At 29.6% G+C, this 12323-nt stretch overlaps 1 protein-coding gene across 7 annotated transcripts in view; it reads left to right on the top strand.

Moving 5' to 3' along the window:
* Positions 1-10257: 10257 nt before the first annotated feature.
* LOC107445941 (copper homeostasis protein cutC homolog) overlaps positions 10258-12323 on the top strand; it is a 34886-nt gene continuing 32820 nt past the window's right edge. Inside the window, exons 1-2 of one of the 7 annotated variants that reach the window (XM_016060453.5) lie at positions 10258-10399; positions 11786-11851. In XM_016060453.5, coding sequence (XP_015915939.1) covers positions 11788-11851 — 64 coding nt within the window. In that variant the 5' untranslated portion in view covers positions 10258-10399; positions 11786-11787. Of the gene's footprint in view, positions 10458-10667; positions 10806-11773; positions 11852-12323 lie in introns of those variants that run through there. The other 6 variants (XM_016060454.5, XM_071187399.2, XM_016060456.5 and 3 more) reach the window with 6 other exon arrangements.

Here is a 12323-nt window from a genome sequence, read left to right as displayed (position 1 = left end):
ATTTAGCTGCTTTAAAAGTTTTTGTGTATTATCATTCTCTTTTTATTCGGACTTCCTGAAACACATATTTATTTCTTACTTTTTTATATCCTTTTTAGGATAAAGTTTTGTTGTGGGTGTAGGATATATGAGTAGAATATAGCTTTATAATTATTTTTATAAATTTATTGCAAATAATTTATGGTGTCTTTATCAAGCATGTGGACGCAATATTCAATAATGCAGCAGGGTTTTGTACCTTATTGTTTAGTTTTTAAGACCTTTAATTTAAGTAACTAAACAATTTATGAGTTTTAAGCATTTTCATTTTATATACGTGTAATGATGAGGAGATTGTTGCTGTCAGCTTTATACATGAATTTATTCTTTTTTACTTTTCTGACATTGATATCTATGATTAAATTTGATGTAATGATTTGCAGTGCGAATAATATTTGCTTCCAAACAATTGTACTTAGATTTGACACTTTTTTGTAAATGTTATGTCCCAAACTATAAATTCCTTCATACGTATTAGCCAACTCCACAGCTTTGGTAGCCGGGACTTAAAAATTTGTAGCAGTTAAAGTGTATTTATGAGCTGAACACAATTTTGATTAAAGAAAACTTTTCATGATTTGTTAAATTAAAATATAATGTAAACAGTAAGCATCAACTTTGACATTCTCATATCATAACTCATATCATATAAGGACAATCTGTTTATTTCTTTCTGATTCATTAAAGACAAGATATTGAGTCAAATAAGAGAATCTTAACAATTTTTAAATTTAATAATTTGCTTTAAATAAATAAAGTAGTTTTAAAGCAATATGGTTGAAAGGCTGAGGACTTACACTTTTCTCAAAAAAATTAATCGATGTTATGATAATAAAACAAAACTCTTGCGATCTCAGCAAAAGTAAGATTTTTATTACCAAATAAGAAACAATTATTACCATTCTGCAAGGAACAAATAAAATAAAATAGGTCATACAGTTTTCAGACACACAGACTGCATGACAATCTAAGAATAAATGTTTGAACTTTTAAAGCAAATTACATACAATAAAAGCTATTGTGTGAAAAAAAATTAAAAAACAAGTTGTTACAAATGAGACTACTGTATGGTTCCAGCAACTTAAAAATTCTTTCGGAATTTTAAAGACTAATGAATACTATTAAATAATAACAGAAAAGTTTTCTGTGTTTCTTTTGTCTCATTTTTGAAGCAGAATATAAATTAAAATACACATTTCACTTTTACTGATCCTGCTTTTCTCTGAATCGTTCTTATTAAGAAAGATGAATCGTGTTAAATTACGTTACATTAAGTTAGTAAATGTGTTTTCGCACTTAGGAGGAAAAAAGGTCTAATTTTAGATTGACAATAAATGTAATAATTTTCATAGTATTTTTTCCATATCTTATTTAGAAGCCCAAAAATTGGATAAAGAAATTATAAAATATGTATACCAATTGTTGAGTTATAGAATGTAATGAGCTAAAGTTGTTATAAAATTATGAATAAAAAGTTACAAGATGGATAAGTTATGAAATTAATGAAGCATAGAATGAAAGGATAAATATATGTAGCAAAATATATGATAAAATTAATTAGGAAACAATTAAAACGAAGGTGAGTAATTTCAGATATATACAAATAGTGATAGAAGCAAGAAAAATGGAAAATATCGGAATTTTCCCTGACAAACTTAAGAAACATTAAAAAAAGTTGAGCAGCCACAACTTTAAGTTTTAATAAATATGATTTGATGTTATAAAAAATAAATTAACTATACAAAAATAGTAGTGAATATGTCATAGATTTGTTTCTTTATGTCATGGCTTTACTAAAAATATTTTTTCTCCTTGCTTTCATAATAGCACGCATTTTACAGAAAATATTTGAACAAATGTAATGAAAATATTTTCAAATTTTTTTAAGGACTCTCTTATGAAGAAAATATTGTCAATCAAAAGTTGTTCAGTATAAAATATATGCAATTTTTTTAAGATATTGTAAGCAGTTTGAAGAATACTAATTTTTTCCAAAATAGAAACAATTGAAAACACATGGTAAAAATGAAGGAAATAAAAATAATTATTTTTCAAACTGCGTAAATTTTTTTTAATACTTTTATCTTCAAAAATATGTACACTTAATAATGCGATGATTTATATAGGGGATTATTTTTTTAAACTTTGTTTATTAATTAAGATATTCAAAAGAAATTGATTATGCTGAAGATATAAATATTTTATTACTCCAGATTTTTATTTAATTTGCAAGAATAGTTTCTATTTGAAAATTTTTTTAACCGCAATATGTATGTAATTAACTGAAACAATTGTGTGTTTGTAACTTTTTCTTTATAGAAGGACGAAGTATTTTGATCTCGTTATTTGAATTTTTCTAGTCTTAATAGAGGATAAAATTTTAACCTAATTCAACAAGCAACTTTTAAAAATATCCATGAGCGCGAAGATTCGTTTATGACTTTTGCGAGTGCTGTATTGCGGCGAGCGTAGGGTTGCCTCTGAGTGAGGGTTACTAGATAAGGCGGTGAAACAGTTGACAAATAAAACCGCGGCGAGTGGAGGTGCCCGGGAGTCGACAATGTGTAAAGTCGCGAGCGGGATTCGAACCCGGCAGTCACTGGCTTCACTGAACTGTGCCTAATTCCAATACTAAATTGCGCTTAATTCCGATACCGAATCATACCTGATTTCGATTCCGAATAGTGTCTGATTCCGATATTTTTTCATCATGCATTCGAAGTAAACATTTTTTAGAAATTTAATTGTGTACAAACTTAATGCAGGAAAACATCATGTCTTTATTTTCTGGCCTTAATAACTAAAATATAAAATGTTTTGTGTTTATTGATCTTTGATAAAAAAAAAAGAAGAAAAACTGCTATTATGAATAAAGATGATGATGAATAATGAATGAACAGGGGTGCTGGGATGGGAATTAAAGTTCACTAATCGGCAAATTTCGCTTGGTCAATCGGCATATTTACAAAGATTCATTTACTCTCATTTTATTTAAAAAAAAAGAAAATGAAATTACGAGCAATGCGTCTTACTTTGCTTAAATTTCTATTTTATTTGGAGTAATTAAATTGTTAAGCTCCAAGGATTGGGGAGCAATAAATTGCAGAGGGCACAGCATTTAATGTAATTAAAAAAAAATAATAAAAAAAATATCAAGACATAAAAATTGGGATATAAAATAAAACTTAAGAGAAAAGAATGGGAATAAGGCTCTTTCAAAATCGCTTCGATGCTACGAGGAAAAAAAAAGGATAAAAATTAACTGAAACTGCAAATTATCAATAGTAATTTTGAAATAATCATTTTTTTTTATTTCATCATTTTATATTCTGGTTTTATTTAATGTATTGAATTAATATTCATTATTATGTTTATTAAATGGAAAAATTAGACATAAAGTCATGTTTACTATACCATGTTTACTATTTACTTAAATATTTTTCACTTTTGAAATTCAGCAAAAAAAATATATTTTAAATAAGTTCAACAAACTTTTTATTAATAATTAATTCTTTATTCTATTTTTTTTTTTTTAATTTTTAACTAGTGAAATTATCTTTTCATTTCACAGCATGATTCTCAGAATGCCTATTTTATTTCTATTCGGAATTCGAAGGGATTAGCCAATTACTAAATTATTTGTTAATCGATTGATAAGATAGTGAAAAATTATGTCTTCATCTTAGGTCCGGATTATTTTTTTCTTATTTTTTATATTGATTTATCAAAAGGTTCATTATTTATTTTATTTATTAACAAGAATGAAAGCAAACAATTTCTGCAACAGCCCTTTGTATGCCAGGTGGTTCATGCAGTGGTGTATTGCACGCCCTTGGTATAATAAAAATTTGCACCCTTTTCTTAAATCTAACAGTCTTTTCAAAACGTAAACTCCATAATTTTCTTTGTGAAACCGTAATAAAAATATTACTGTATAAAACCATTTCTGTTAATCGTGTCGGAAAAAATTATAAAAAAGCACTAATTTTGCAATTAATTATAATTTATTAAAACGCTACCTACTAAAAAAGTACCAAATGCATTTTAAAGTGCATAAGATTTTAGTTAAATATATTGAATGTAAAATATCCAATATTGCCGCCCTTTATATATTTTTTTGTATTATTCTCACATAAATGGTCAATATTTGGATCTATGCATTTGGAGTTTTAAGTTAATATTTAAGTGGGAATAGAAAAAAAGCACTTAAAAAAGTACCTAAAAAAATACCTAAATCAGGAGAATCAGTATTGAGAATCATCATAGCATCGATGCCATTACGATAATTAAACCTAGTTAATTTGACTGATAAAACTCAACATGACTCAAACAATTAACTACGCCGCCATTAAATTTTTTCAAAGAAATAAACTGGTTTTGAATACTTTCATTTAACATTTACGATTATTGACTTTGAATATGGTTTGAAAGCTTTTGATAACTTCGTTGCGTTTTTTAATCACTTAAATATTAGTTTACGATCCATAAAATATTTTTTATTGTTCAGTATATATACAATGCGAAATAAACGAAATAAAAAGGAGCACTTTATAAACTGCCAAGTACAAAGATGCAGTCTTATATTTCGAGAATCTAACTTCAAATATGTGAACTAATATGTGAGAGCTGCGGTGGCTCAGGGAATAGAGCGCTCCCCTCCTAATGAGGTGAAGCAGGTTCGAATCTCAGCGATAGCTGGTCGATACGAATTCCACACCCGGCTCGCAACGACCACAGTACTATTGTAGTACCACAGTATCATGGGTTAGAATCCCCTTGTTTCCAAGCTGACCGAGGGAGGTTTTCGAGGTTTTCCTCTGCCCATAACGCAAATGCAGATTAGTTCCGTCAAAAAAAGTCCTCTATGAAGGCAAATTTCACCCAAGACGTGATCCAGAAGTTCCCTTGTCTTCTGGACTACGTTCAAAATTACAAGGCTACGGAGTTGAACACTGGTAGTCGTAAATTCAAAATTAGGTCAGCTGAACAACGGTGGTTATAAAATGCAATGAATAAGTACGGAAAATCGGGGGCAAAAAGTAAACGATTCGCGATTTTTTCAAACGATTCGCTTTTCTTGACCATAAAAAAATATGGGAGTAACCTACCTTACTCCCGCATTAAGGGTCCTTAATATAAATTTTTCTATTTTTCTTTTTCCCTTTTTTTTTTTTTTTTTTTTTTTTTTTTGTATATTTGGCCTTAACTCTGAATCTATTTAAAGAAGGAAAAAACAATTTGCACACAATTATGAAAGTAGTTTTTCGAGTGATAATTTCACACTAAAAAAATAGTTTTTATAATTATTTTTAAGTTATAAATTTAAGAACAGTAAAAAAAATTTAGCATTGTAAGTCATATACATTTTAATATCATTTTTATGAATACAACTTTAAATGGCAGATTCAAAATTCGAGCGGAATCAGAGAAGTGAAAATTTAAAAATGCGACTTTTTTAAAACTTCTTTACTAAAAAACTACAGTTTCATTCTAATTTTCGATAGTGGCCTTTAAAATGTTTTGACTATCATTAAATTAAGTAGTACTAAAAATTTAATTTTTACATTGAATTATTTTTGAATAATCGTGTTTCATAATTATGAGCAAAAATTATTTGTTTCCCTTAAATATTTTCAGAGATAAGTTGAAGCAGCAAAAATCGAAATTAACATTAAAGGGTTGAAAATTTTGGCCACTCTTTATGCTTAACAAGCGGGGCCATATTTTAAAGACAGCCGCCATCACCATAGTTTATGCGTCACTATTCAAAATCTATCACAAAAAAGCTGTGTTTATTCACAGGAAGTACGTTTATGTATCTGATTCTACAACTTCAATTATTTTTGGTACAAATTAATTTAACCATGAAACGAATTACTGCTTTCATGACTTAAAAGCTTATTAATATAGCTTATAAAAATCATTTATCTAAAAATAATTTTGAGCACAAAAATATTTAAGAATTGTAATTTTTATCATTGATTCTATTAATGTTCGAAATAACTTTAAATGTTGTCATAATTTTAATATCACTACGTTACACAATTTTAAATAGCAACATAGAAATTTTGATCCTAATCAAATCAGTTGAAAGATTCATGAAAAATAAAAAAAAAGTCGAGTTCTGAAATTTTTATTTCTCGGAAAGTTTTATTTGATTTCGTTGAAACATTGGATTTTGTTTACCATAATATCAACTTTTTTATACCTTATAATTCAAACAGTTTCGATATTCCATCATTACTAAATTGAATAATAAAAATGGATACAATTATTCGATTGATGATAGCAATATATTTTATATCGAATGTAGCAATATATTTTATAACAATGCTAACCATCTAATTATGAGTCTTAAAAAGTTACTTTCATGTTGGAAACTTAAAAAAAACAGAGAACATTTAAAACAAATGAACAAAGCTGTTCATCACGCCTTAAAAACCATTTCAGCTTAGAAATATCACGATGAGGAGTTATTCTACCGTTTTGGTAGGAGATAGTACTGAAAACTGTGAATAATTTATTTCTTGGAAGGAAAAAAAAAAGAAACAGGTGAAAGAGGACTGTGCTAAACTTCCTACAATATGTCCTTGAGAAGATGTAATAAAAATCACCATGTGGAGGGAAGATAAACTATAAACGCAAGTCTTTACGGCTCAGAGGGTAGAGCAATAGCTTTCCAATTAGGTGAATCGGCTTCGAATCCCAGCTATAGCTGCTTGATACGAATTCCGCATCCGGCTTGCATCGGCCACAGCGCTGACGTAAAATATCTTCTGGGGTAGACGGATCATGGGTTAGCGTCTCCTTGCCGTCAAGCTAACCGTGAGAGGTTTTCCTGGTTTTCCTTTCCATGTAACTCAAATACGGGTTAATTCCCTCAAAAGAGTCCTTCACGAAAGCAAATTTCTCCCAATGTTTGATCCAGGAGTTCCCTTGTCGTCTGGATTCCGTTCAAAATTACAAGGCTAGAACTCTTTTTGGGCTTGTGTGTTTCGTTATCGATGGTAAATCTTCTGACATTTTGCTACGCTCCTGACTGTGCTATAAATTATTATTTATCGTTCTCCAAACTACATTTGCTAATGCAACGGCTCCCAATTTTTTTCGACTACGGAATTCTATATAATCAACCTCTTTTTGGCGGAGCCTCGACTTAAGTTTATCAAATATATTGGCACACAAGGCTATATATATTGGCAATTTTACAAGCCATTATCTTGCAATATAGTTTAACGTAAATCACGGGTCTAGAAATTTCCCGTTTAACAATCTAGAAACATGCTTCTTTATAGCATCTTTGAGTACGCAGCCAACTATTTCTATCATAAATAAATCAATAAATATTTTTGCAATCATGTGTGACTTGTGACTTACCAGCTTGACGTTCCTGTTACTTAATAGGAAAGACGTTCGTGCTGCGTTTTCATTAAAGGTTTTGGCATAGTCCTGAGTCTTGGAACCCCTGTTTCCTTTCCATGGAACCGTAGGATTCCGCGGAACACCATTTGGGAACCGCTGTGCTATTGAATCAAAAGGCTTAAGTGTGAACTATTTTGGCATTGATCACTGTGTCATGTATGCCTGTTAGCCTGTTTTTTTTTTTTTTTTTTTCAAGAATACATATTGAATTTAGTAATATCCAAGTAAAGAAACTAAAAGAGCATTCACATTGCATGCGATTGCTTTAGACGTGCATGTGAATGTTTATTAAATATATATAAGGCGAACTGCTTATGCATGCCCGAATCGCATAAACGAATAGCACGCAGTGTGAAAGCTCCATAAGGATAAAAATAATCACAGCAGAAATTCCATTAAAAATGGAGAAGTTAACGATTCGTACGCCACAAAACCTATCGATCAATGTAGTGACGCTTTCAGGAATTATTTTTGGAATTGTAAAAGCGCCACTCCAGCTCTGAAGTTATACGCACGCTTGAAGCGAGTCAGACTTTTACTACGGGTGGCGTGATTAGTTGTTGTTTATTTACGTAGTACTAGGGGCTATTGGTGACGGTCTAGGAAACATCCCTGAGAATGATCCGAAGCCAAGTTATCACAATTTTGATCCTCCTGCAGTGGGGATGGTATTTCCACTTCAGTATCTCGACGATCTGCGTGCGAAGTCGAGCACTTCATGGTAGAACAGTTTCACGAGGACCAATACCGCACAATCTCGGTCCGTTCACATTGTGCTCAAAGTCAGGCTTTCCGCAGACTGACCGCAGACACGAGGCGTGATTTAGAGATAGTTTCGAAAATAAGAGTAAATTTTTCATTAATTAAGAGAATACAAATTAAAACTAGCGATATTTAGAACTAAAATGTTGGTAAAAAAAACATTAAAAAAAGTTTTCAATTAAATAAAAATTTCCTCTATAATTTTAAATGGCTTATAATCTAGAGTTCATAAATAAATAATTTATGGCTACCAGACGGAAATCACACTCTATTGGCAATCGAAATGGGCTGCAGGTGGCGCATAGCAGAACTCTTTACTTATGGCAACATGACGCATGCTTTTAACTTTCTCGTGTAAGCACGTCATGGGACTACGAAGTGTCTTGATTCTTCAAAAAGAGAAAAAAAAGTTTTAGATTGGAAACTATATGAAACTCAACACAGTGTTTAAATTAAGTAGTGAAAACGTAGTGTTTGAATTAAGTATCCTGAAGAGTTTAAAATATATTTTTGACAGTCTAATTGAGAAAAGTATTATAAAGGGAAAGCCCCGTTATATATTTCCGTACATCTGAACAAAAGGGGGGGATGGAGACTCTATACATGAAACCGGTGCTCAAAAGACATGAGTTAATAATTTTACATTTTCATAATCTCTTTGCGATTTTTTTAAAGTATTTTTTGTGCTCGGTAGGATGTTTTTTATTTCAATGTTTATATTGAATTTACCTTTGTTGAATTTTATACTGTATTCTATTTATGATATTCAGTTTTATATTTAATTTTTTGACATTCAATTTTTTGAAAACAGAACATTTGGTATTAGTAAATAAGTTTTCCTTGCTTTGTCTTGCCTAATTATCGATGTGTCTAGCCAAAGGAAACTGCAATGTAAAAAAAAAAATATTGTATTATATAAATAAAACTAAGGAAAGGAATCATGCTTTAAAGCAAACAATAATTCAATAATAACAACAAAAAAACAATTGTTCCATAAATTTATAAATGATTTTAAAAATAAATCATTTAATACAATTTTATCGACATTTTTAACTTTACACGATTTACAATTATGAGTTATATTGCTTAAATTCTAATTTATACATAAACTAAAAAATCATTTTATTTAGCTTTTTTTTCTTCATTTAATTAGTTTTTTTATGCCAAGAATTAAAAATTTATAAATTAAATTCAAAATTTTTCAACTCTTTGCTTATTAAAGAAGAATCATCCAAAAGATAACTATTCCATATGATGAGAAAAGTTGAAGTTACTCCCAGTAGCTTAAGGTTATTTACCAGCATCTAAAGAAAATATCTATGCATTTTTTTTACGTTTTATTAAATTAAAAAGTGATGACCTCTCTCTCTCTTCACATTTATTTATACAAAAGTAAAAGATTACAGCTGTACAAAAAATATAACAAAAACAGTAAATTATACATTGCATACACATTGTTGTTGTTGTTAATTTACGTCGCACTAGAGCTGCACAATGGGCTATTGGTGACGGTCTGGGAAGCATCCCGGAGGATGATCCGAAGACATGCCATCACAATTTTGATCCTCTGCGGAGGGGATGGCACCCCCGCTTCGGTAGCCCGACGACCTGCGCGCGAAGTCGAGCACTTAAGGGTAGCACAGTTTAACGAGGACCAATACCGCACACCCTCGGTCCCTACGCCAAGTGGTCACCCACCCGCACACTGACAGTAGCCAGTGATGCCATTTCATACACATATAAAATATTACAAACAGTACATAAAGCATTATAAAATTTGCCGTGATTTTTATGGCATGCCAAAAAATCAGAACAAAAACCCGATTGGCGAATTTTTTATGGATATATATTTCTCACTTATTCGGTTCTCATTCATCCAGTGAGAATGAACTTTTAACTCAGTCTTTTGTTGCTACTAGCGCCACGGCACCTCTGAAGTAAAGATGTGTCATTGGTTAGAACTATTTTGCGTAATTAATAGTTGAAGTTGAAGTTTTAGTATTTGGTTGCTTCTGTTTTAAAAGTAATCTCATAGTAAAGAGGTTATAAGAAATTTTTGAGACTATTTCAATCTTCTGAGTAATTATATCACTTTCGTTTTAAACATTTGTTTATATTTCGGCGATTTGAAGAATCTTCTAAAAAACAAGTGTATGCTAGTGTTGATTAGAAATAAGTAAGATTTTAATAGAATTAAAACTAGTAAATTAATATTTTTTTTTGCTTTAGTCTGGGTAAGTTATTTCAATTATTGATTTCTTTAAGTGGCATGAAATGTTGATTCTTTCATTCAATTGCTTATTTTCTAACAGCTTTAATGAGAAAGAGAAATCAGTATTCTTTAGATATTAGTGTAAACATATATTTAGATTGGAAAAATAAAAATGAAGCTCTCTGTATTTAATTCAAAACAATCTATAATATTATAATTAAACATATTGAAATTCATTTAGGCATGTTACACCGTTACTGAAGAATTCACTTAACTATGCTAATGTTTTTTCACACTTTCATGCATAGGAAAAAAATTTAAATTTTTGTATTAAGAAGCTTGTCCAGAGTAACAATGTTTTCTTTATAATGTATGTAGCTTTCAATTTTGGTATTCATTGAAAGAAACAAATGAAGGATTAAAATAAGTATATTGTTTCTACATATTTCAGCAGTACAGTGAAGTGAATATTATTCTATTATTACAATATTTTTTCATAATATATATATCTTTATAGATACGCAGTCTTCTCTTTTTGGTTTAACTCTTCCCTGTGGATATTTCCCTTTCTTGATCTGTCATTTAAATTTAAAGGTGTACTAACTGTTTAATCATAAAGATTATTGAGTATCGTTAAGCATTGTTAAGTATCAAGTTCTCCCCAGTTTGTTTTACTCATTTATATAAATAAAATAAATCTATGTGAAAGGAAATTTTATTTAATGGCGTACTGTGCTGTTGCCAAAGGTGCCAATGTAAGTCGGGAAGCAAAAATTGTTTGAGCAACGTGTTAGAAATTTTTAATTTGTCCCTACAAATTAAAAGCATATCTTTTCCAAAAGATTTAACACTTTGAAAAATGCTTGAAACAAGAAGAAAGTGTATTCTGACATAAAGAATATAATGGAAAGTCTCTTCAAATGAGGTTATTGAAGTTAAGAGGATATTGTCTAATCTAGAAGAAATGTACTTCTTATCCAAAAAGGATCCTTCTTGTTTTTTAAACAGCATTAGAGCTGCATTCCAGCATAAACATAGATACTATCTGGAAAAAATATTATTTTTCAACGTTAATTAATAAACTGTATTAGGGACCAAGTTACATAAAATTTTCATTGCATTTAAAAAAACAAAATATTTTTTGCAAGAACTTTATGCTTTTCTACAAATAGTGAACAATTCAAACTTTTGTAACTCTAAGTCATTATGTTGTGATTGAGGCGCACTGTGTTGCTATTTTGTCACTTTTTAAGAAATTGTCATTATTACATTTATTGTAATTGTTGCATATTATCAATTAGTATATTATTTTTACAATTTGTATCTAATAAAGATTAGGAATTTTTATAGATATGGAATGCATTCTGGAAGTTTGTGTAGATAATATTGAATCGGCTAGAAAGGCTGAAGCTGGAGGTATTTTTTTCTAACATTATTTTTAAAGTTCATTTAATCAAATAATACATATCATAATGTTATAAATGTTATTTCACTGTAAAATTCAATTAATTGCAATTAAAATGGATTTTAATTGTTTGTAGAAATGTTCAGAAGGTTATTTTTTTACGTAAGACATAATAGAATAACTTGCAGTTAAGTACTGCTAACTTTGTTTAAGTTGTTGGGGTTTTTTTTTTAGCATTTTACTTCATAGTCTTATGTTACTTCCTAAAAGCATGATGAAGAGTATTTTTTATATAAATCAGGTTTTTTCTTTACATTATTTAAATGTACGATAAAAAAAAAGTGAAACCTTCCTTTCACATTTTAAGATTCAAAATGGATTTTTAATTGAAGGTAATTTACATGTTCTAGTGCAAGGGCTTCCAACTGACAGGCTGCATAGAACCAAGATTCTTTGCCGTCTGAGAAGCAGTATATATTTTTT

The sequence above is a fragment of the Parasteatoda tepidariorum genome, chromosome 11, assembly GCF_982258835.1.
Source record: "Parasteatoda tepidariorum strain Cologne lab strain chromosome 11, Ptep-v5.0, whole genome shotgun sequence".
NCBI lineage: Eukaryota > Metazoa > Arthropoda > Arachnida > Araneae > Theridiidae > Parasteatoda > Parasteatoda tepidariorum.
This window is presented reverse-complemented; position numbering and strand designations above follow the sequence as displayed.